At 55.1% G+C, this 25278-nt stretch overlaps 1 protein-coding gene across 3 annotated transcripts in view; it reads right to left on the bottom strand.

Annotated features, from left to right (window-relative positions):
- Positions 1–25278, bottom strand: part of TSPAN9 (tetraspanin 9) — a 198357-nt gene that overhangs the window by 1532 nt on the left and 171547 nt on the right. For all 3 annotated transcript variants that reach the window (XM_032254488.1, XM_032254489.1, XM_032254487.1), the window contains 5 exons: positions 3802–3993; positions 3359–3433; positions 1956–2057; positions 1154–1285; positions 692–775 (listed from right to left, as the gene is read on the bottom strand). In XM_032254488.1, coding sequence (XP_032110379.1) covers positions 692–775; positions 1154–1285; positions 1956–2057; positions 3359–3433; positions 3802–3993 — 585 coding nt within the window. The remainder of the gene's footprint in view (positions 1–691; positions 776–1153; positions 1286–1955; positions 2058–3358; positions 3434–3801; positions 3994–25278) is intronic.

The following is a 25278-nucleotide window of genomic DNA, read 5'->3' as shown; positions in this document are numbered from 1 at the left end:
GGCTGAAGAGGGACGACTGCCCAAGCCCAGGAGTTTGAGGCCACAGTGAGCTATGATGGCACCACTGCACTCCAGCCCCGGCAACAAAGTGAGACCCTGTCTCTTAAAAAAAAAAAAAAAAAGACTCCTGCCAGGCCACTCCTGTCTGGTTGTGGAATTCATGGTGCAATGTCTTGGCAGCAACAGGGCTGTCTTACCAATGCTGTATGCTCAGGACGATGTCACTACTTGTTCATGTCCCTCCACTCCTGAATCCTGAAGGGAGCCAGGGACCCAGAGGAGTGCAGGAGGCAGAAGGAAGCCTGCTGGGGTCTCAGTCACCACAGATAGTGTGCCACAGGCACAAGCTGTAAACACGGTGACAGGGGGACACCTTGTGTGCCTTGCGTGGCTTTCTGGGCTCAAGGTTTGGGCAGAGCTGGGGGAACCCACGGGGGATGACTACAGCTTCAATATCCCAGCCCAGGCCTGGCCACAGGCAGCCCTGAGCACATTCTCAGTGCCAAGTAGACGCTTGCTCTCACATCAGAGCTCTGTGAAAATGGCGCAGGCACAGCTGCCAAGCTTGAAATGCTGTGATGAATTCCAGACCCTCCGCCGTGTACCAACAGCGCTTTCACTGGTCTGTGCTTCCTTCCCTCCACGCTGAGGCCCGCGGGGAGGGCTCGGCTCCAGGGGAGGCCCCTCTTACCTGCGTGATGAGTATGCACATCCCCACCGTGCCCAGCACGTGCTTGTTGTCGTGGAACCACATCTTCACCTTCTCGTAGCAGCCCTGGGGAGCAAGGCCCACGAGGTTAGGGCCCCAGCCCAAGCGTGCACTCCCCGCAGCCCGGCCCCCACCTCACTCTCTCCCTCACCCACCTCGTCCTTGCTCTTACCTCCCAGCCCTCCCTGGCCTCAGCCCTGTCCCCCTCCCTTGGTGCAGCCTCTGCCCCACCTGCAAGGCCAGCTGTGCAGCCTCAGACCCCATTCAACCCCTCACCCTCTGACTCTCCTAACTGTGGGGCCAGCCCTCCCCCATTTTTCCACCTGCCTTTTGGCTTTATTCGGCCAACCTCTTAGTGTCCCGGGCCCGGCCTCCCCACATCTCCTCGTGTCAGGGCACCCACACACGGGCTCTTGGACCCAAGCAGCCCACCCCCAGCCTCACCGTTCTCCACACAGGAGTGGTGGCGTTGCGCCCACAGCCCTGGGAGTTCTCCATGCAGCAGCGGTCAGGGACCGTATTCTCCCCCAGCACTGGGTACCAGTCAGTGTAGTCGGTGACACCACAGCATCGCATCTAGCCCACAGGAACGGAAGGGGCGATCAGACATGCAGGGGCCTGCCCCTTCCTCTCCAGGGTCTTCCCCTGCTCAGGCAAACCCCAGCCCCCCAAAAGTGGCCACCTGGAGTTAAGGGAGGAGATAAGGGCCTGCTTCTTTCCCCTTCTTTGGGCTTCAGCTGGGCCCACTGGGGAAGTGAGTGAGCGCTCCTTCCTGGAGACCGAGCGGGAGACAGCAGTGCAACCTGTGCCTGCCCACTCTGCTCTTTCTGTAAATCTTCCCAAGCTGGCTGTCACTCAGCCCCCTGCTGGCCCCTCCCCAGGGCCTAAATGGGCACATCTGGGAGTATGGACTTGTTTTCCTCTTTGAGCCAGAGCCTCCTCACCTAAGCCAAGCCCTGTCAGGGAGGCAAATCTGCTGCTAAAATAAATTCGGTCATTCATCCCGAAGCTCAGCCACAGCACTCCTAGGCCTGTCCCTCCTGTGTCCTCATCCCCCTCTGGCTGCACCTTGCCATATCACATCTGACTTGGCAGTTCAGGCAAATGCCCCCGTGGGTACCACCTCACTCCCGGTTAAAACCCAGAAAGCACAGGCACCCGGCCAGGTCCCCTGGGAAGGCAGCTGGACGCGCCGGGCATCACCCCTCCTCCCTGCTGGGCCCCACCGGCGTGGCTGAGCCCGCACCTCGGCCTGGATGATGTTCCAGGCGTTCTTCAGCCCCACGTTGTTCTCACTGTGGTACAGCAGCAGGCCTTCCTTCAGGTCTTTCTTGGCATTCTCGTTCACCTGCCAGGCGGAGGGACACAGCAGGACGGTTGGGACTGGCAGGCAGCTCGTCTCTCAGGCCCACCTCAGGTCACCCAGGATGGTGGGTGACAGATGCGGAGGGGGTGGGAGGAAGGCAGGGGAGGCAGCTGGTCTGGAAGGCCTTGCCCATGGGGGTGGGGGGCTCTGCTGGTCCAAGAGAGGTGCAGGGGTAGGCATACACTCTCAGCTTCAGAACACAGCAGGCCTTGGTGCACCCACCACTTCCCGGCAGAGCTAAACTCAGGGCCAGGGTCATAACGCCCAGAGGCAAAAAACATGCCACGTGCCTCCCACTCCCCCATCCCAGGACCAGCCACACACACGGTCCACTCTGCCACCCCCATCCCCCCACAACACAGCTTCCCCACAGACTGCCCTTCTCAAAACACACCCTGGGAACTGCAGGGAAGAAGACAGGTCATGTGACCTCGCACCTCCCTGCCCACTGTTTTATGTGATACTGAATAGCAGTATCTACACCTGGGGCTGTTATAAGAATTAAGGGAAACAATTCTCATAAAAGGACCAAGACAGAGAAATCTCTGGACATTGTCCTTTCTTCCCTTTCACAAGCGCAAAACTAAAAAATGCTTGTTTCGCATCCTCACGATGTCTCTAACTTTCAGTGTGGCTCAGGCAGCTACTTCAAGAATGAATCCTTACAGAGTTCTGGAGGGCACGGTACCAAAGGACCTGCCACACCCCGAGACACTGAAATCCTGGCCAGTCTCACTCGACTGCCTGGCCTGGCGAGGTTATAGGGGTCACCCACCACCCTCCTGAACCCAGGAGCAGCGCCCGTCCTCAAGGGCTCTAGCGCAGGAAGTGGAGCTTCCCTGAGCTGGCGGTCCTGCTCAGCCAGTGTCACCCAGAGAGTTCCTCCTTGTTTCTCGTGGGTTGCTCTCAAATCACCCAGCCCAACCACCCGGTGAGGTCTGAATCCCTTCTCCAAGTAGCTTAGTTACTTCCAGTGACAGGGAGCTCACTAGCGCCAGAGGTAGCCCCCTGCCATTTCTGGTCCTGCAGAGGACTCCACTCCCTGGGACGGTACAAAGTCAACTTCCCCACCCTCCAAACTTGTCTGCCCCACACTGCCCTCATCAAGACCTTCCCTCTGGTCTTTCCTTGGTGGTTTTCCCAACCCTCGGTTCCATCCTCCTCTCTGCTCAGGTGCCGCTTGCCAGCACTCTTCCTCTGGCCAGAGAAGGGACCCTGGCCTGCTTGCCCCAACCCCAAGGCCAGTGACATTCCCTGTCCCCCTCCCATCTGGTCAGGCTTACCTTGTCCATGTAGACAAAGAAGAGGATGAGTAAGATCAGCTCTGCTAGGAGGATGACCAACAGGACGATGAAAAACTGGAAAGGAAAGGCCTAGGCATGGGTAGGTGGTCATGGGCACAGCTGAGGACAAGGAGAATGTGGGAGGCAGGGACAGGTGGGGCTTCCCAGGCCTGGGAGAGGCCAGCTCCTCCCAAGGAAACCCAGATAGCTACGACAGGGACACAAAGGAGCTGAACTAACCAGGAAGTGGGAGGGGCAACTAGGGGCATCCATAACCAATCATGAAGAGAAGGGGTGTGGTCGGGCCTGGAACATTCTAGAAGCAGGTTCCCTGGGCTTAAGTTGGACATCCAGGTGGCTGATGTTCCAGGCTTTGCCTGTCCCAGGGGCCCAAGTACAAGGAGATCGGGAGTTGGAGGGGCTGGGATTCAAACACAACTTACGCTGAGGAGGAGGCACTTGTTTTCCTTGATGGCCCCCAGGCAGCCAAGGAAGCCTGTCACCATGACAATGGTGCCTACGGCGATGACCAGGTTGGCTGCAGACAGCGAGGGGAAGCTGGGGGAGAAGGTGGCAAAGTTGCCTTGGGACACGGAGAGCCAGATGCCTACTCCAAGCAGCCCACAGCCACAGAGCTGGAGAGGAAGGAAAGCCCGTTAGCCCGGCACTGCTCTCACAATCCCCCACGGACCTGGGAACACTGCAGTCCCCACCCCGTGCTCTGAGACACAGACAAGGTCAGAACCCACAAGGTGAGAACCGGGCTACCAGCGGGCATGGCCGCAGACCCAAAGCACGTCGGCTGTGTGACCCAGACAGTCCCCTTGCCGCTCTGTGCCTCAGTCTCCCCACGTGACCTCCACAGGCCTCCCAGATCACTCTGAGGATCGATTAAACCACACAGAGGCAAAAGTGTGTAACAAATACATGGAAGGTACTGGGCACACGTGAGCAGCTGAGGTTACTCCGTGTAATGGAGAAGAATCTCTGGTGTCCAAGTTGGACGCCAGGTGAGAGAGGAGCACTGGGGCCAGGAAAGCAAGAGAGACTTCATCTCTAGAGGTAGGAAGGGACCCTTGGAATCGGGTTTCTCAGAGCCAGAATTTCCCAGTGGCTGTGTCCTGTTACTCTGGCCCAAAGGGCCATTTGTCTACTGGAGTCTGAAGAACAATTTCCCACCGGTGAAGAAAGAAGGCATTGGTCAGCTGGCCAGGGACCTGGCCAGTGTGCGGGACATGGGAATCCCTGGCTGCCCTCGCCATCCATCCAATAAGCCAGCCTCGGATGCATTGCCTGAGGTCAGGAGTTTGAGAACAGCCTGACCAACACGGTATAATGCTGTCTCTAGTAAAAATACAAAAATTAGCTGGGCGTGGTGGCATGAGCCTGTAGTTCTAGCTACTTGGAAGGCTCAGGCAGGAGAATTGCTTGAACCTGGCAGATGGAGGCTGCAGTGAGCCGAGACTGTGCCACTGTACTCTAGCCTGGGTGACAAAGCGACACTGTCTCAAAATAAATAAATAAATAAAACAAAATAAAGCTGGCCTCCAGCATGATCCGCCCCAAAATCGAAAAAGTGGCTCTCTCCCCAACAGCACTCCTGGGGCTGCCGGCGCCGCCAACTCCACCTGGGGAAGCCTCTGTTTCACTGGCTGCAAATCTCCACATCTGCCTTATTTTATGCTCGATATAGCTGGCACTCCCCCACTCCCTCCGCCAGCTCAGGAGAAGTTTGCTGAGTCTGAGGAGTCAATCAATCAGTCAAACAGTATTTACTGAGTGCCTACAGCATGCAGTGTGCCATGCCAGAAAAGCTACGACGACTTTAGAGACCTGTTTTCCAGGGGCCTCTGTTCTGGCTGGACGGGAGCAATAAAAGTGTAACATCTACCACTCCCAGGTGGGATGGACTGCTGCCCAATCAGTGCCACGGCCATTCAGAGGAGGCCATCACTCTCACAGTCACAGAAGCCCGTTGAAGGAGGCAGTCCCTAAAGGGTGGGTGGAGATGGGGCAGATGGAGGACGAGAACATCCCACGCCGAGTGAAAGTGCAGGGCGTAAGGGCTTCGGAGCCACAGACCCGAACAGGCTATCCCAGCTCCAGCTTAATCTGGTGGTGTGAGCTTGCAAACCTCTCGTATGCAGAGTGAGAATATCATCCCCTTCCTATTGGAGTGTTGTGAGAATCAGAATGACGTAAACTACGTGAAGTGGGTGGCCAGTTCCGGGCACTGCTTGCTGAAAAGGCTTCCTGGGCAGCCATTCCATGCCAGGGCCTGTGCTGACTGCGCTCACTCCAGGAATCAGCCCAGCCCCTGCCCTCAAGCTGCTCTGGCTGCTGGGAGGAAACAGGCTCAGGGCTGAGACAAGGTCGCCCGCCATCAGGCAGGGTAGTGATGCCCACGGGAAGGCGAGAGGAGGGGACAGATGCTTCCCTGAGGAAGGGCATCTCCTTCACTTATTCCTCCACAAACCCAAGCGAACACCTGCATATTCAGTCCCAGGCCCTTCTCCAAGCTGGGAGACGGCGTATACCTCACTAGCAAAGACCCTGCCTTCACGAAGAATAGGGTCTTACAGGAGATACCGACCTTACGTAAGCAACAAATAGCATAACTTCAGCAGCTGACATGTGCCGCGAAGAAAAACAAGGCTAGGTAAACAGCCAGAAAATAACTGAGGAGTGGGTGGGCAGGGAAGGCATCTTAGAAGAGGTGGTATTTAAACAAAAACCCAAATAAACATTCTTCCCCCAGATAGTTATGCCACTATCTGGGGGAAGAATGTTCCAGACAGAGGGAACAGCAGGTGCCAAAGCCCCGAAGTGGGAAGGAGCCTGGCCAGCCAAGGAGGAGCACGCTGGCTGTGTGGCACAACAGTGAGTGAGGTGACACATGGCAGGAGACAAAACAGGCAGGGTGGCTGGGGGCCAGGCCAGCTGGAACCTCGCAGGTAAAGGGAACGTGCAGGTGGCCTCAGTATGATGGGAAGGCCCCAGAGCTGGAGAGTGACATGATCTGATAGAGGTTTTCAGCAGATCACTTTGGCTGCTGTTTGGAGGACAGACCGCGGGAGGGCCCGGGGGAGGCCAGGGGAGCAACTGGGAGGTAGCTGTGATTAGGTGGGAGCTGGGGGCGGCTCACAGCAGGAGGCTACGGAGGATCGGTGAGAATGGTCCAATTTGAGACGTGCTGAAGGTAGCACTGACAGGCCTTGCCGGGCTTTGAAGAATCGGTAGGATTTTGATAAATGGGAAAGCAGAAAGGCGGTCCACACTGTGCATGAAGAAAAACGTGGGGACAGACACCTCCATGTATTACTAATGCAGAGACAGCAAAAGGAGCTGGAGGGGGGTCCAAATGAGGTACGCCCGGCAGCAGCCCAGGTCCTCCACACTGTGGAGAGTGGTCCTGCGCCTTCTGTCCCCTGGCACAGCCCCACATGGAACCAGGTCAGGGCTCCCAAGGAATGAGCACACTCAGACCCACAGCATCAGCCCAACTGGGCCATCACAAAACTTCGCCGGGGAACGCGGGGGCTAGCCCTGCTGCAGCCACTAGGTGGCGCTCCAAGCTGGTTCAGAAGCTTGTGACGGCTCCAACTTTCATCCAAACAGTCACTCTGACTTTTCTTCAATCTGGTCAGTTTCTATGCTGCCGTCTCAATTTTTCTTTCATTAATCATACCGTGGAGAATTTATGATCTTCATGCTGAAGATTTATGGCTCTAAAAGCCAGATCCTGGAATGAGTAAGCAGAAATCCCGCTGCCACAGGCACTTGTGGCAGGAGGAATTGCAGGGTGCCCCCACCCACTGCAGCTGGAGACACACAGGACCCCAGGGCTCAGAGCCTGGACCCTCCCCGGACCTGGAAGAGTTCTCAGAGTACACCTTTCTCCTGAAGCCATTTCCCACTGTGGGTGTGCCTGCAGGGAGGGGGACCCCTTCTGAGCCCCTCTCCCAACTTCCCTCGTGGGGGAAGGGCTGGGATGCTCAGGAGCCTCTACGTAGGAAAACCTCTAAGGTCAGAAACTCCCAGGACCTGGTCACCTCTCTTCAAACTGATTCTCTGACTTCGCACTCCACATCCTTTGATTCGGTCTTGCCAGAGCCACTCGGAAGCCTCCTTCTACCTCTTAGGGAACACATCTGGTGCCCTGTCCCCAAATCTGTTTCCCTTCCCATTTCCTGTCCAAAGTCCTACAGGGCCCAGGCCAGGCCCCAAGTAAGATCTGTGTGCCCTGCCCTTCGGCGGGGGCAGTCTGGACCTGAAGTCTTCCTCTCCAAGCCCTCAAACCTGTTCCCACCTCCATCACAGCCCCCTCACCCAGCTCCACACATGGTGCACGTCTGCCAAGCGAGGAGACCCGTGCATCAGAGTGTGGTGCCATGCACATCCCCACTGCCACGCTCCCATCCCCCGAGCACTCCTGCTGAGATGAGCCCTCTGCTCCCATGTTCTGATGGCCCAGCACTAACAGAGTCTCCAGGCAGGAAAACACAAAGGTCATGCCTGGATTTTCCAGAAAGCTAAGGTGGAACATGGAAGTCCCCAGTCACACTGCCAGGATGGGACAACATATTGGTTTCTGGCATTCGGTGCAGAGGCCTGTACAGCCACCCAGGAGACAGGCACCAGGACAACTCACCTTCGCCCTGGGTCCCATGTCCAGTAGCCCCCAACTGCCCTCCCTGCCCCTGGCCTCTGGTTTCCAGCCCAGCCTGCACAGAGCTGCCTGATTCCTTTTCCTACAAAGCCTCTCTCATCATGTGCACCCTGGTGTGACCTTAAGATTCTTTAGCTCTCAGAAGCCCAATTTCCTTTAAAATTCGGGATTTGGACAAGATCATTTCTCAGGTCCCTCCAGCGCAGTCTTAGCTGAGCCTGAGACACGATGCTCCCAGCCCCCGGCCCAGTGGTTCCCAGTTAGGAGCAATTCTGCTCCCAGGGAACATGCGGCATGTCTGGGGACATTTTTGGTCGCCACAACTCAGCGGGGGCTGCTCCTGGCATCTGGTGAGTAGAGGCCAGGGATGCTGCCAAACACCCTACAGCTCACAGGACAGCCCACACAGTCAAGAACTGTCCGGCCCCAATTGTCAACAGAGTTTGAGAAACCCTGCCCCCCATGCCAGGCACCCACCCTTGGGCTGTCAACACCATGAGAACAGCCATTGGAGAAAGAACCTGGTGTGTTCCCTCCAGCGGTGGGGAAGCAAGAGCCAATGACAAGGATGTCCCCAAGGTGCTGGGGATATTCCAGCTGGTGAGTTGGGGAGAGCCGGCCCAGGCAGTTATGAGGCCAGGGAGAGAACAAGGGCAAGAGGGAGGAGGTGACAGCAGAAACAGGCTGGCCACGGTGTCTTGGCAAGCCAGGCCTGCCCTGAACAGGCAGGAGGGTGGGAAGACAGGGAGCTGACCTCTGAAGCCAGTGCAGCGGGCAGGGAGAGGGTGCAACAGGAGCCGGGGAAGGAGGCACAGGGCAGGGGAGCCACTCCTGGTGGAGGGAGCCCAGCACAGGAAGGAGGCAAGGCCAGTCCGTGGTGGCACAGCCAAAGCTCAAAGCCGGAGAGCTTAGCTGGTGGCATTCGGGAAAATTCCCTTCCAAAATCAGAGGGTTGTCTCAGCTGAGATGACTGAGCTATAATCTAGCCCACGATGGGACAATCTGGGGCGAGGCAGGGTGACTCAGGGGATTGGGCCCCGGGCAATGCTGGCACCAACCCGCAGGAGGTCACCAGCTACTCCCGGTGTGGTCTGGTGTCATCCTCTGACCAAGAGCGGGCCCAGAGGCCAGCCTGAGTACCAAGCCTCCCCTGCCCCTTCCCCAACCAAACGCATTTCAAAATAACTTCAAATCAGGGCTACAAACAAATCCACATCTAAATTTGAGAAGACGAATCCCATCCTTACATTTGCCAATGGCCTCCTTGAGGGTCGGGATTTGGGCCTGTCATTTTTTGTGGTTAAATCCACAGGGCCTACAGTGGGGCCTCACTCCTGGCAATGCCTTCAAGTCCCCCAGGGTGATCCGGCCTGGGCCCTGCCCTGACTCCAGAGGAGGAAGAAGGTGCAGGCCCCCCGCACAGAGAAGAGCCCTAAGTCATTGGGCTGCGTCAGGATCGTCCTTGTCAACAGAGGCCCATCCAAAACACACACAGCAGGTAAACTGAGGCCCAGTCAGGCTATGGCGGTGCAGTGAGCCCACACTCCAGCCTCGCCTCATTTGTTAAGTCTTGTAGTTAGTTCATATCCCCATGGCGTCTTCCTTGTCTTCAGTTTGAACCATGTAGACTGGTTTAAATACATGCTTCTGCCATGTGTTGTTATGTATATTTCATGCAGGCATCCTATTTCTCTGAGGGTGGGGGACACAATTCCCCCTTCAAACTTCCCCCTTCCTGAGCTTCTCCGCCCACTTCCATGCGGCTTAGAACCCAGGGACAGCCACTGCCCATATCCTTCACGGCTGCCATCAGTTTTCCACTGGTGGGAGCGGCCCCATCCCAGGGATGACTCCTCACCAGCACCGGGCCCAAGCAGGACATCTGGGACTTCCCAGGCTTCTGTGCAGACTTGCTGCCCACCCTCACTGAAAACACATGCATTTCCAGGACGCGGGCTTGGGTCTTACCCGTTTTTCATCCACTGTAGGGCCCAGAACATGCCTGGATTACTAGATAAAGATTTGCTGGAGAAAGGAATAAATGAATGAACGATGGGGGTGGACAGAGGGGCCTGAGCAGGCCACAGCTGGGGAACAGGACCAGATCCAGACATGCAAACCCTCCTGAAAAGGCAGCCCCATGTGCACCCCGTCTTCCCCACTCCTGGAACCCCCAGTGTCCACGGGTGGCTCCCACCTCTCCTGTCCCATTTTAATCCCCACAGCCTCATGTGTCCGCAGAGCCCCACAAGGCTGGGCTCCTGGCATCGGATGTCACTGGTGGCCCCCAACCTGGCCCCCTGGCCCCCTCATCCACTGTTTGCTTGCAGGAGAATCTCAAATGCTAGGACTCAGTTCTCCCTAATGTTTCTACGAGCCAAGGCCAGGCCCAGCATTTAATGGCATTTAATAAATTAGCAGACGTGGAGAATTTTTTAAAAAGAAAAAAACCCGAAACATCTTTAATTTCGCAGCCTGACATGCCGGCTGGTAATGAACCTGCCTGGCTCTGGAAGAAGCCGACCTGCCAAGAACTTCATCATGGGGAGCAGAGACAATACATCAGTGCCAGGAGTGCAGCCGCTGCTTTGTAGTTCAGACACCCCTTGCCTCCAAGGGCCCCCGCAGCTCATTCATTCTCACAGCCATAAAGGGAGGGGCGGGAGGGGGAGGGGAGGAGAGAGCGAGCCAACGATGCCTCCAATTCTGCACGGAGAGAAATAAAAGGACAGAGTCACAGACATCTTTGCCAAAGTCACCCAGAATGCAGGAGGACCACAGGTTGGGAGGCAGCCACACGGGGTATCCCAGGGTCCCCATGCTCACCACAATGCACTCCATTCCTTTTTTTTTTAAAAAACATAACTCTAATCAGGCAAGAATTCTTTCTTGTTAATGCAAGAACCTACCTCCCCCTGTGGCTAACATGCATCAATCCTAGTTTTGCCCAAGAAGCCCAAGAACAAGTAAAACAGGCCTGTCTCAAACTGAAAGTTAGACTCCAGTTATGGTAGGACCAGCTCTTCCCCTCCTATGTTCTGAGCTCTATGCTTCTAGCAATTCAGCCTGAGCCCCCATTGGCTTGAGTGGCAGCCACAGCACAGTTTAGTCTCACACTGAGCCTGTGCCCAACTTCAAGCCAGATGGCATGATTCCTCGGTCATCACTGCTGGACCCCACATTTTCTCTCAAAGCCTCCGATTCACCTTCACACCTCCACTCTGCAGCCCCTAATCTCACCAACTTACCTAGGTGTCAGGGAGATCACGCTCCTATTTTTGTGCCTAATTTTCCTCCAAATAAACATTACATAAAGCATTTGCATTTCTACAACCTAGTTACATTTTGATTATACCACAATGGGGTTATTCTCCACATAACACAGTTCTAGGAGAGCATGTCTACACATGGCCAAACCTCAGGGACATCGTGCTGGGGAGCTGGGGGTCTAGGGTTATAAAGCTCCTGAATTATGTTTCAAGAGTGCCAATTCTCTTCAGCCAACTTTGTAAGTCTTCTCCAGTCGACCAAAGCCCCTAGCAGCTGAACGTGAGTCCTGTTACAATACCTACGCCCCTTGCCATCGAAAACCCCAAAGTGTACATTGGTGTGGAAGAGCCCATGACGAAGGAGATTCTACCTGAGACTTTGGGGACAGCCCCCTGCCACCCTGCAGGGAGTTCAGGGCCCTGGGTGGGGGGATAAATGCCCAGTCACCAGCAGTCCTGGTCCCCAGTTGCACAAAGGGCTTGGTGTCCTCTGGCCCCTGGCTGGGGCAGAGTTGGCTCTGTGGAAGCACTACCCACCTGTTTGGGCTTCCTGGCCTGGCCTCAGTATGGGGGGCACCTGCCCTGCCTGGAGGCTCGCTCCAACCAAGGCGTCTGTGAGACTCTAGGTTGGTACAGCCCTGGAGGCAGGGAGAACCTGTCTATCCCGGGCTTCAAAGACCAGAGAACAGGTGAGGGATGGCCAGTCCCCAACACAGTGATGCCTAGGCAGCAGGGAGCAGAGATGGGGAGGGATGGGGCATCCACCATGTGCTGTCCTGACACACCCTGTTATAAGCCATGCCTCTTTCTGGGAGAAAGGCTCCAGGGTGACACAGGTCACTTTCCGCACCTCCACCTGCACCCCGTCCCCAGGCCACCCGACAGCAGGCCCCAGGTCCACCTTCTCAGGTGCCAGCGTCTCTCTACCTTGTGACTTCCTACCAGCATCCTTCTCACTTGTGACTCAGTGATCCCAAGCTCCTACCAGCTCGTGCAGCTCCTGCTCACTCTGGGCATGGGAGGATGTGGCCCCTAGACTGTGGGCCTCTGCTGCAGACCCTGGGCAGACCAAGTGAGAGGGCACAACTGTTTCCCATCCCTATCAGGAACACACAGACGGCAGGCTGCAGCACCTACGGGACAGGCACGGGGAAGGAGCTCCCAAAAGGGAGGGGAAGACCCACTGGCCTTCTCCCTCCATGGGGAATTAGAAAAGGAGGTGGAGGCACATCCAGAACTCCCTGGGGCCCCAGTGTGGGTCCGAAGCTGTCAGAAGGAACAAAGCCTGAGGAACGGCCCTCAGAAGGACCACAAAATGACATGTGGCCGGGATGCCAAAGAGCAGCAGATAATACAGAGCACCTGCCAGCCTTGTAAAGGAGGAGTGATCATTCACCAGTCCATAAACATTGATTCCCGCTGCTGCCGTAGCCCTACCAGGGCAGGCTGTGCACCCAGGGCAGAACTACATTTTCTTCCCAATCAAGCCTGGCCTGGGCCTGGGCAGTGGGGCCAGGGGCTCTTCCCAGACCGAGGAGGCACAGTGTGACCACAAGAGGGGCTGCGAGTGGGTGTGGGGAAGAAGGGCCACAATGGGAGTGCCTGTGACTCAGTGATTGAAAGCTCTTGCCAGCCCATACAGCTCCTCTCACTCTGGGCATGGGAGGATGTGGCCCCTAGACTGTAAGCCTCTGCAGACCCTGGGCAGACAAAGCGTTTCCCATCCCTATCAGGAACACACAGAGGGCAGGCTGCAGCACCTACAGGACAGGCACGGGGAAGGGGCTCCCAAGAGGGAGGCTGACAAACCAGTCATGGCCTCCACGGGAGGTTTCGGTTCTCTGAGCTAGTGGGAGGACTGCCCTTTGCTGGGAGAGTAGGGGGTAAGGAGGACCTTTAGACATGCCTTTTCCCCAAACTCTGGAACTTGTCAGCACTGGACAGAAGGCAGCATGGAACCTCAGGCCACCCACACCCAGTAACACTGCATGATGTGCAGGGCAGGCACTCTACTCTGGGCAGGAGTAGGGGAAGGACAGGTGGGTTTCATTACCTGCATGCCCAGAGCCACAGCTGCTCAGGGAGGAGCCATGAGGAGGCAGCCTGCAGCCCCAGTGCATGGCACTGTCTCAACTCCCAAGGTCACTGTGAAGTGGAAGGGAAGGCACCAAGAACTCACAGTAGCTTGTCAGAGGGGTCTGGAGAAAGGATTTCCCAAACACCGGCATATATTTTCCTTCCTGCATTTGTTTTGTTTGTGCATCTGGGGAAAAAGGCATTTCTGACGGCATCAAAGCACGCGGTAATTGTGAAGCCAGGGGAGCTGTGGGAGGCAGGATGGGCTTAAGAAACCAAACTTCAAGGATGACAGTGTAACTGGCAGCCACCTGGACTTCCCAGAGAAGGCAGTACCATCGGCAGCCCAGACCTCAGGACTTGTGGCCCAGGGGAGCGGAAGGTGCAGTGCAGCTCTGGCAAGCCCCTTAACCTTTCTGAGATGTTTCTGATAAAAGACAGAGAGAAGAGCACCTCCCCAGCACTCGGGGACATTGTGGGGATGAACAGCGTTCTGTCTGCCAAACACTTTGTGTTCCTCAGAATATCAACACTGTACAAGGTGTTATTACTCAAACTCCTCGGAAAACGCAGGGAGAACAGGACAAGGATACCTTGAATTCCCATGACATCTTTCTGGGAAAGAGCTCCAATGATTTAGGAGTCTGTAACTCATCCTTCAGAATGGTGAAGGGGGTGGGGACTGTTCTCCCTGTTCTAGGAAAGGAGGTACCCCCAGATGTAAAGTCACACAGTGAAGACTTCGTAACTGGGTGCCTCTCACTTGGCACAGCTGCCTCGGTTCCACCCACAGCAGGTCGGAGGCCCTTTGGGTAATGTAATGAGGGTGATCTTACACAGCTCTAGCTCAGCAAATAACACCATAATTACACAAATAGATATCAGGAAAGACTACCTGACAACCAGGACCATCTCTGGCCCCAACACAGCCACCCACACACGCTAGCTAGAGCCCTTTGACGTGGCCCACACGTGGTGCACCTTCTCTCTGGGGAGCCTGTGCCCACAGCCTGATTATGTATACTGCCAGCCGGGAGCCGTGTCCACCCACGCCAGGATTTTGGCATTTCTGACATGCTTTATGAGGGACATGGGCCGGTTAAGTGCAGGCCTCTCTGCCAGAGATGGTCTCAGCACCAACTTAAGTGACAACCTGAGATCCCTCCCTGCCCTGTGCCAGGTTCTGCCCACTTCAGGGCTCTCCTGGTAGCACAGGAGACTGTAAGCCATCCTCTGTCTGCAACATGTGCATAGCAATTCAGGTTACTCCGTTGAAAGCTGCCTGCCTGTCCAGTTTCCCTAGACAAACATGTCCAGGTCAGGGAGCTCTCCGTGGTGCAGCTGCACCTGCTCCCAGCACCCACGGCCCGCCTCCCCTGCCCTTCCTCCCCGCGCTCTGTGGCTGTGGATGAGTGCTGATCGTGCACCAGGGCTAGTCTGAGTGCTTTGCCTCTACGGCCTCATTGAATCCTCCGAGCCCAATGGTATCGGCGTCCTCCCCATTGTACAGATGAGAGAACGCAAGCATAGTGAGGTTCAGTAATGAAGAAACCCAGGACATCTGACTCCAAAAACCACATTCTTACCCACCACCTCCTACTGCTGGGATTTGGGTCATCTGCCTGGCTCTCTCCCATGAAAGCCAGAAAGGGCACCACCCAGACATGCCCCTACTCTGAGGAAGGCAGGCTAGCTGTGATAAGAGTATGCAGACGCAAGCCTCTGGGCCTGGAGCCCTCCTTGTAGCTGAGGAGGACGGGGTGGAAAAGCAGCGTTGGTAACGACACTGGTGGGAATGGAGGCAGCCAAGCCAAGGAGAAAGCTGGCATTTATTGAGCCTATATCACACGCCAGGAACTGCATCCCACCCTTTCCACAAAAGCCATACTGGGCAGTTACTATTATTTTCTCTGACTTTACAAAGGATCAAGGAGGTTGAGTATCTTGGCTAAGCTCACGCGTGGAGCTGACAGAGTTGGGATTTTAACCCAATTTGCTGCGACTCTTGTGATTATAACCTCTACCTGCCTCCTACAGACCTGAGAAAAATCTAAGATTTCATTTTATTAAACATGTTCAACAAATTTCTAGCCCAACCTGAGGTGAGGGAAGTGACACAGGCACGCCAAGAAGTGGAGGGGACCAGGCACACAGCCCTGGTGGTGGGTAGGGTAAGGAGGCGTACCCGGCCACAGCAGGCAGGGGCAGCGGACTGCTGCACGGGGTGGAGGCAGTGGTCCTGCTTTCCTGATTCTACCAGAGCTGTGAAAATTGCTGGCTACATCACTGTCCAAGAGGAAGCAAGGAGGAACAAAATAAACTGATCTGCAGCTCAGTGGACCTTTTTGCACTTGTATCTCCACAAAACAGGAGCTCATGGAAATAATAACAACGCATTGCCCTTTGTTTTCCGGAGGGCAATTTCATGTACAGTGTCTCTGCAAATGGTGATGACAGTCTTAAGCAGAGCTGTGAGCCCACTTTACAGATGAAGACGCCGGAGCCCCTTGGAGTGGGGACCTTTTCCATGCGGCATCTGTAACTGACTGATGTAGTGAGCAGGGATGTTGAGAATTTCCTCATTTGACCCACAAGGATGTGGAGTTTCAGAGGAAAAGCACAGAAGCCACTGAAAGGCTTTGTGCGTTTCGGAAAAGAGTAACCTGCTAGTGGGACCCTGCCGCCAGGTGCTTACTCAGCAGGTGCCTCGCACACAACTGCCCTGAGCCCAGCACCGCTCTGGCTTCTACCACACACAAGATCACGAAACAGGGTCCTAGCCTGGGAATACCGGAGCCAGCTGGACCAGCGCCACCAAGATGGAGAGGCGGCTGCAGTGTGACAGGGCACCGGCCAGCGCTGGAGTGTGTGGGTCAGAGGCAGTCGTGGCTGGCTGTGGCCTTGGGTCCAGGTAGACCCAGTTAAAGTTCCAGGTTCCCTCATTTACCAGCCGGCAGGACCACAGAAAATGACTTTTTCTCTGGTACTTGCGTTTTAAATGGGAATCAATGGTACCTACCGCACAGAGTTGTAGTCAGGATTAAATAGGTTCGTGAAAATAAACTTCCTAGCATGGCGCCTTGTACACAGCCATACATGAAAGCCATTATTAGTATTTATGGCCTGCAGCCATCATTCTCCAGGTCACGGAGACCAGCCGTGAGTCAGGAGCCTGTGGCGGAGAGGCAGGGAGGTCCTGCCAGTGCCTCCGCTGCCCCGGCTCCAGCTGGTGCACAGGGGCTGCTCCCGGGGCCTCCCGAGCCCAGTCCACCCAAGCCTGCAGCAGCGTCTGCCCAGATGGGACCTACTCCCTCTGCCATCCTGCCGGTCCCCAGCCACCCATCTCCAGGAGGCGGCTTGCTTTCCCGATTTGCAGGCGTGCTTTCTTTTGGCAGGGAGCTGCCGCCGTCTGTGCTCTGGACCATAAAACAAGTTTTCATCAATAAATTAAGATAAGCGGAAAGCCAGCTCCAGAGGAGGCGGGCTGAGGCGGGCTGGCGGGTGGGAAGCTGTTCTGTGACCCAGAAGGGGCCGAAGCAAATCCAAGGCAGGAGTGGGTTTCGGCCCCCTTCTCCGGGTCCTCTGTGCCCCATTCGACGCAGGCCTCTCAGAGAGGGGGAGGCTTGGGAGGTCACCTGCCTCCCTCCGGCCCCATTACATCCTCGAGGCGGGTGAGCCAAGTGTTACAATGACAAGTACAGTCAGGCTCTCAGCAACGCTCTGAGCCAAACTAATGGTCCCAAGTGCCGTGCTGGGTGAGCTAAATCACTCAGACACCTGCCTGCCCAATTACTACCCAATAAAAACTCTGCAAATAAAAATGCTCCTCTCATAGAGTCTCCCTGCTCTTCAGTGTAAACCCGGTTCGCACAAATGCACCTTCCACGCCTCTACCTCGGGCCCTGCTCACGGCACGTCCCTATACCTGAAAAGCCTTCCTCTTCCCTTTGCACTGTTCTCAGTGCAATCCAGAGCCATCGGGACCCATTTGAAGCCCCACCTCCTCCTCTAGGCTTGCAGTCCCCACTCACCCCACCAATACTCTGCAGTGGCTCGACTGTGGCGATGACGGCCCTCAGCGTGTTCTCCCACCTTATGAGTGCTGACCTTTGCCAGGTGCCTGTCCTGCCTACAAATCCTGCATGAGGACAGGAGCCTCCCTTTAGACCTCCCTGCACCATTCCCCAGTATCAAGCACAACACTGGGCACAGAGATGCCCTGGTTCATAAACAGCCAAATACGGATTGAAGGAGCCCACGTGAAGGAGGGAAACGGGAACGCTGAAGCAAAGGAAGTTTTCAGCTCAGCAACAGGAGTGCCTCCCCAGCCCCGTGCAGTGCCACCACCTCCTCCGGTCCCTCAGGCTCATACCAGCCAGAGCATATGGCAGGAGAAGGGCCATCTGTCCGTCCACCGCCACACATGGAGAGGTGTGCTCTCCGCGTATGTTTATGAGTTAACAGACACGTAAGCCTTTACAGGAAGTGATGTCATGAAGCCCAAACAACACAGCACACTGACTACGTGCTGCTGAATCGGCCAGGTCATCCTAGGCGTCACTCACGCCTCCAAGCCTTGGCTTTCCCACCCATAAAACCGAAGGTTGAAACTAATAATATCCAAAGCCCTTTCCGGCCCTAAGAGCCTATGACTGTGCTTCTACGTAGTCCTCTCCCTGGCTGTATGAGACAGATAAGGCAACTGCTATTGGTCCACTTTACAGGTGAGCAGGCGGAGACCTCTGAAGCTAAGTGACTTGCCCACAGAGCTGGGAGGCTGGAACCCTAAGCGTGGCAGGAAATGATGTCTCGGTGCCACGTGAGCTGGGCCTCAGAAGTGCTGCCATTTACCGCTCGCTCCCTCGTGAGACGACATCGCGATCAAACGCCCTGGTTACGGAAACCAGGGCTCGGAGATGCAACTTGCTCCGGATCCCGCTGTCAAGGTCTGATGCCAATTCACTGCCCGCCAAGGGAACTGACCATTTACATATACACAAACAGAGCGGCAGAAGACGGCAGCCTCAGGCCACAATGCCATTAAGTCAAGACTGCTAATCACAACCTAACCTGGATACAAGTCAGAATCAATTACTTCTGAGTCCCGCCGCTTTCCTCACCTGGAGTGAGTGGAGTTGTGTGAGGCCTCTGACCAAGTACAGGCTGGGGGAGGCTCAGGTCGTGGCAGCTCTTTAGGCAGATCCCAGCAGGCCCTCCCTCCGCGCCTCCCACCCACACGGTGAGGATAAGCATTCCCACCACCAAGACCCAGAGGGGGAAAGATGCCGTTTCATAAAGGGCAAACGGCAGGGTGGAGGGATGCCCTATATGATAAACAGTGAGCTGGCAAGAGGCACTGAGAACAAAGTTCAATGTACAGAACAGAAATATATTGAAAATAGCAAAAAGAAACAATTACTATGCATTTTCATATGAGATCTGAGGAACACGTTTGCTCTTGCTTTTGCTTATTCAACAGAAAAGAAAAGAAAACAGCAGCAGGCGGAGAGAGCCGAGGAGGGCACAGCGGAATGCAGACGCTTGCACTTTGCCACGCTGCGTCCCCTTTAGCTCTCAAAAGAGTGTTTTTTGAGATAGAGGCTGGCACGGGAGCCACAAGGAATAACACTGTAAGTGGAGGAATTTAGGGTGCTGCTTCCAGGTACCCCCAAAATAGGTACCCTCAAACAAGCAGGGAGCAGGGCCACTGCCATCCACTTGGCAGCTTTGCATCTCTGGAAGTAGAAATTATTCAAGAGAAAAAGAACCAGATTTTACTTGGAGATGGAACCTTAAGCTTCCTGGTACCAGCTGCTCAAGGGAGCTAGAGTCTGGCTTCTGTTCAGGAAACTCTGACCTCTGTTGCAAAAGCAAACCTCCAACGATGTGATGTATAGATTCTGCCCCTTCTGCAGAAAGCGGGTCACCAAGGCCCTGAAATGGGGATGCTCAGCCAGTGCCATCCAGGCCACAGCAGAGCAGACCCATCCCTTGAGGAAGGGCAAGACCACATCAGGAGGCTTCACAGTCACACAAATCCCGGTGTCCTGTCTGCGGGCACGACGCTGTGGACACTGGACACGCAGGACGTGGGTCAGGGTCTTACTCTTGCACCAGGTGCAGGTGCCTCTCAGGGCTTCTTACCCAGTTCATCAGGAGGGTGAAGATCACGGTTTCCTGAACAGCGTGCCTATGTTGCTTCTCAAATCACAAAATGCCCAAAACTCCTTGCTTGCCCTGAAAGGCAGAATCCCCACTTCCTGTGTGTCACACGTGCCCTGAGTCACATCTTCTGAGGCACAGCATCTGTCCTAGTCCTTTGAACATGCTTCTCCGCCTGTGTCCCCTACTTTGGACATGCATTTCTCCATCTCTTCTTCCATCCGGGAGTCACAGCTGGGGCCTGAAGCCCGTGGGTGAGAGCACAGACTCTGGAGCCAAGGCCTAGGTTCCAAATCCCAGCTCTACCCACCCCTTGCCAGATGTAGCTCTGTCCTCCATGACTCCAAATCTTCATCTGTAAAATGGGAATAATAATGCTATCTCCTCCAAAACTGCATACGGTGCTTACCATGTTAGGCCCTTATTAACAACAAATAGGACAAAGCTTCTAAAGCTCTTAGAACAAGAACGCAGCCTAACGCAGAGTCAGTACTCACACAAGTTAACTACCACCGTCACCACTCTTAGCCTCCACATTTCACCCACCTCCGAATCCCGAGGCCACATCCCTGCAAGTCTCCTGCAGGCACCTCTTCCTTGCCACTCCCCCGACGTGGTTCCCAGTCTCAACCTGTGGCCGGAACACGGGGCAGGCATTCAGGTTGGTCACCCCATCTCCTCTCTATCACCACAATCCAATCACTCCGCCCAGAGGACATCACGCCTTCCAGACCCCAGAGGGCTCCTACGGCCCACGGCACATGGCTCGAGTTCCTCAGCATGGTGTTCCTTCAAGGCCTCGAAAGGCTCATGTTTTCCACATTCTTTTGCAACTATACCTACAATCTAGAGTTCTCGTCCCTCTGGGAACACACCCCATGTCTTTGGGATTGATGCCTCCCCTCTGGGAATCCTCCAGCAGCCATGCCCTTCCCTCCACCCTCCACCACTCAGCACTGCTACCATTTCCATGAAGGGCCCATGGCCTCCCCCCTCCCCAGCCCTCCACCTCTGTATTCCAGAAGCATCTGACTCTTCCTTCACCTAACATATTTTGCCCTGCAGATATTCACTCCGGTTGGACTTGCCCCAGCCAACTCTTTGAAGGCAGGCCTGGGTCTTGCTCATTTTGCATCTCCTATGGTGCCTCGCGTAGAGTAGGCTCCCAAGAGATATTTTCTGAGCTGAACTACGTTTTCATGCGAGACCAACTCCCAGCAGCACAGGACTATGATGGTTCACCCTGTTCTGTGCAGCCCCAGCTGGATCCCTGGGGAAAAGGCTCCACTTATCCTGTCAAGGACCATAAAGGTCAAGCCCCATTCCTACGAATACCAGGTACCTCCAAATTCTTCACTGGCACAGAAATGGTGTCATATCCATTGGGAACAAATCCACATCCCCACCCCGAGGCATGTGACAACAGGGACTCCTGATGTACTTCGTCTGGGTATCTCATTCATGCCATCATCTTGCTTTCTTTCCCTAGTCATTTATTAAGCACATACTATGCCAAAAACTATGTCCAGCACGGAACAGGATGTTGACGTGCTCTGAGGGACCGCCCCATCTGACTACTGTTGGGCGGGTGGCCAGCCCTGCCTGTGAGCTCCTGACTCCTGCAGCCACATTCCCCCTTGTTACTCTGCCTGGATGCCTCACAGGCATCTCACATGTTCTTAGGAGAAATCTTCCTGCCCAAGCTACAGAGAACCAAGTGATCTTCCATCCATCAGTGAGGTCTGCCAGCTCTGCCTCTGACCCCCACCTCCAGTTCACTCCTCTCTCCCCACCTCCACTGCTACCCTGCTATCATCTTCTGTTTTCCCAGCAGCACTTCTTGCTCTTCCAAACCCATTCTCCACAGAGCAGCCAGGATGGTCCAAATTTCTCCAGTGGTTCAAATTTCTTGTTCAAATTTCTCCAGTGGTTTTTGCTCATATGTGGAAGAAATTCCTTCCCGTGGCCTACAAGACCTGGCCTCTGCCTTCCTCGCCACCTCTGTGCTGGGTTCCCACTCACTGGCCTCTGCTGGGTCCAAGGTCCATCATCTGTTTTGCATTTGGTGCTCCCTTTGTCCGGAACCTTAGGTAGTCACATGGCTGGCTCATACTTATCCTTCAAGTTTTCCTTGCTTCCTTTCTGTTTCTTGTGACAATCTATTGGTACTTTAAGTGTTTATCATTGTCTGTCTTCCCTGCTAAACATGAACTCTGTAAGAACAGAGATCCTAACTTGTTCCTCATGCACCCCTATGGTGATGCACTGTGCCAGGCACATGGTAAGGGCTCAGTAAATATTGGTGGAAGGAGGGAGGGAGGGAGGGATGCAAGGAGGGAGGGAGGGAGGAAGGAGGGAAGGAAGGAGGGGGAAAGGAAGGAAGGAAGGAGGGAGGGAGGGAAGAAAAGAAGGAAGGAAGGAGGGAGGGAGACAGGGAGGGAGGGAAGGAGGGAGAGAGAGGGAGGGAGGGAGGAAGGGAGGAAGGGGAAAGGGAGGAAGGGGGAAAGGAAGGAAGGACAGAGGGAGGGAAGGAGGGAGACATTGAGAGCTTTCCTCTAAAGTACCATGTAGGATTGGTGGCTAAACTAGGGCATCAACAGGATCCTGGGAGTGGTAGCAGGGTACTGAGTTACAGCAAAGACAAAACGCTGCAGGCTGTGAAAAACTCTGGCAAAGAAGAACAAGAAGGAATTTGGGCTATGAAGTCAGTAGACTCCAGTGAGGCAAAATACCTGTCCTGGTACTCTGCAAACTCAGGAAAGTGACTTAGCTTCTCTATGCCTTCACTCCTCATATACAAAATGCAAATGTTAGCAGCAAACTAATAGGCTAAATAAGCACAGTGCTCAGTATAGAGTGGACATTCATGCAAAATCCCTTCTTTCTGGATGCTGGCTGGGGGCTTGGACCATGTTCTACTTCCAATTAAATCAGCCCACCCTCTAGCTCCCCAGGTGTTGGGCTGCCTAGAGGCCACCATCTCTTGGGTATCAGCCATCTCATCTCAGGATCCCACCGTAAGGACAAGAGACAGTGGGGGGCAATGTAGTGCAGCTGCCCTCCGGACACTCTTGGTCCACTGAGACCATGAATGCATTTGCACTGGGCATTGAGAGTCCAATCAATCTCTGCTGGAAGTAACCAAGGGAAGCCTGACCCCAGGTCAACCCACCGTTCTCGTGGCTTGGGAGAAGATCTTGGGAGCAGGCACTTGAGGGCAGGGGAGTGGGTCAAGGAATGGTGTTATTCAGTGCTGCTCGGGTTCTAGAGTTACCCCAAGCTCCCTGCAGCCTTGGTAGGAGGAAGAAGAGGGAAGATAAGAAATGGTGTCCACAAGATTGCCTGACATTATGGTCTCAAATGCCAAGTAGCAGCTAAAAGCAGGGTTAGTCAAAGCTCCCCCATCGCTCTTCATTGCTGCCAGAAGATGGCAAGCTACACCACCCAGGCCAGAGACACTCACGAGGTCTCCCTCCCCACAGTGATCTAGGGCCTGTCCTCTCTTTCCCTGTCTCAAAGGAGAAGACACCAGGGTGAGTCTGGGCCCCAGAATATATCTCTGGGTGGGAAGGCCATGTCCTAGACCCACAGGACAGAGAAACCAAATGAATCTCGCCAAGCCTCTCCCTTCCTAACCTCCAAAGCCTGCGGACTCAGCCCAAAACTGAGCAAACTGCACCTGCAGATGAACCAGCCCTTGAGGCCCCCAGACTGTCAACGCCATCCCCACACCTCTCTCCTCCGCCACCCCCTCAATCATTCTTTCTGCAACTGCTTTTCACCACACCATGTCCATGCTCAGGAGCTTCACTGGCTCCCACTGCCCATGAGTGGAGCCCAAACCCTCTGTCCTGACACTCCAGGTCTTCCATGAGCTGACCCCAGGTTCATCTCCCAGTGGGCCCCATTGTGAACCATCTTACTCCACAAAACAGGGAGGGTAGTTTTGTCATTCTCACAAACATGCCCTTGCTCAGGCCATGCCTCTGCCTGGGGCGAAGGGCCTGCTTTCCTGCAGAACCGCCTAAGATCCTCCTCCTCTGAGGGTTTCTTTCTCTGGTGAACACAAAATGAAACAGAAGGAATGACCCAGACCCTCACCACCTCTGGGCACCTGCTGCACAAGCCCCCTGCCCAAAGTCTCCTGTCCCATCCCACCCGTGGTTGGAAAGAAGCCATCGCAGTAGGTAGAAAGGATGTGAGAAGGGCAGGCTGCCTCTGGGAACCTTGCTGAGATGCCAGCGATGAGGGGGTGAGGTGTGCTGCGGACAGGCCTGGCTTTTCACAGGAGAGCTTGTTGGGGCTAATTTATTCCCACAGCATGTCAGTGGGTTTCAGTCAATTGAGTTTATAACGGAACAAGCAGCCACTATTGTTCTTGGATGCTGCAGAGACAGCAGCCATCAAGCAGAGGATGGCCCATCGGGGGCCGGGACACTCCATGGGAACCAGGTTTCACAGTTCTGGAAAGAAGAGGTTCCAAGAAACCCATACCATGGTCTATAAATCCCAGCAGGAAGTAGGGCAGATCCTCTACTAGGGAGGAAATGGGGTAGGACCTGGGGGAGAAAGCCAGGTTGAAACCCCAAGATGCTTGAAGGAAAAAGAGCAGAGAACTGCCCACATGCTTCCCCCGAAACCCCGAAGAGAAAAGCAGGACTAGAAACCTCCCCTTACTCCCTGCAGAGCTGGTGCGTGTCATGCCACCAGCAGACTGAAGCACAAAAGCCCAAGACTGAACAGAACTTTCTGCTCTTGCCTAAAAGGCTGGAGAACGGCACAAGAGTCACTGGAAACTTGGTGGGGAGTAGTCTCCTAACTCATCAAACTGTGAGAAGCGTGACGACAAGATGAGAAGAAAACCACAAACTTCAGCGTTGTCTGCCTGGTACCCGCCACCGACTCACCCTCGATGTGCAGGGAAACCAGGTTCTCTCTGCATCTAAGCTACTCTCCAGGGCAAAGCCGATTTCTTTGTTTACTACAGGACTATCCCAGGACAGTCCTCCGGGGAACGGCCTCATCAGAGAAACGGTCATATGGGAGAGTCCCCGTGTATTTCAGGAGCCAACCCACTCTTGGGTGGACCCTCTTGAAGTCCAGCTCCATGATGGCTTCTTCTGTCTTGAAGGCAACGCTAAACAGTCATGACTTTGGGGTTTCTTTGTAGTCCCCCGAAAGAGTTAACCTGGCTACCAAAGTCAAGATCAGGGGCGCCGCTGGGGAGCTTATCTGACCTCCTGAAGAGATTAGCACCCAGCTCAAGAAATGTCAATCAGCCAACGAGGCCGAATTTAACCTCATCCAGCCCTCCCAGCCCTGGCCAGGGCACTCCCAAAATCGACGATTACGCTAGAGGCAGCTCGCACTGCAGCCCGTCATCCGCTATTTATAACCCACTCGCCTTCTGGGGGGAACCAGACACCTCCCATCCCAATGCGGTGCCCGGCGCCAGGCCTGTGGCCTTGGCCTCTGGGACTCCATCGTGCTGGCCGCGACCGCACAGGACCCCTGCAGGAGGTGCCTTCCCTGGTCCTAAGTGACTCTGTCCTGTCATCTCGGATGAGTTGAGTGCTGCGCTCAGCAGGGCCTGGCCTTTCCAGGGTAGCTCCTTAAGAAGCCCCCAGGATTGCTATCGGACGTGGTATGGCTCCCGCAGCCTCTCACACCAGCAAACCACGGGGCCTCGGGACCCCACCCCCGCAGCTCTCCTCCCTTTCTCATCCCTTCATCACCACTCTGGC

The sequence above is a fragment of the Sapajus apella genome, unplaced genomic scaffold (genome assembly GCF_009761245.1).
Source record: "Sapajus apella isolate SASKATOON/1434 unplaced genomic scaffold, GSC_monkey_1.0 scaffold86, whole genome shotgun sequence".
NCBI classification, from domain to species: domain Eukaryota; kingdom Metazoa; phylum Chordata; class Mammalia; order Primates; family Cebidae; genus Sapajus; species Sapajus apella.
This window is presented reverse-complemented; position numbering and strand designations above follow the sequence as displayed.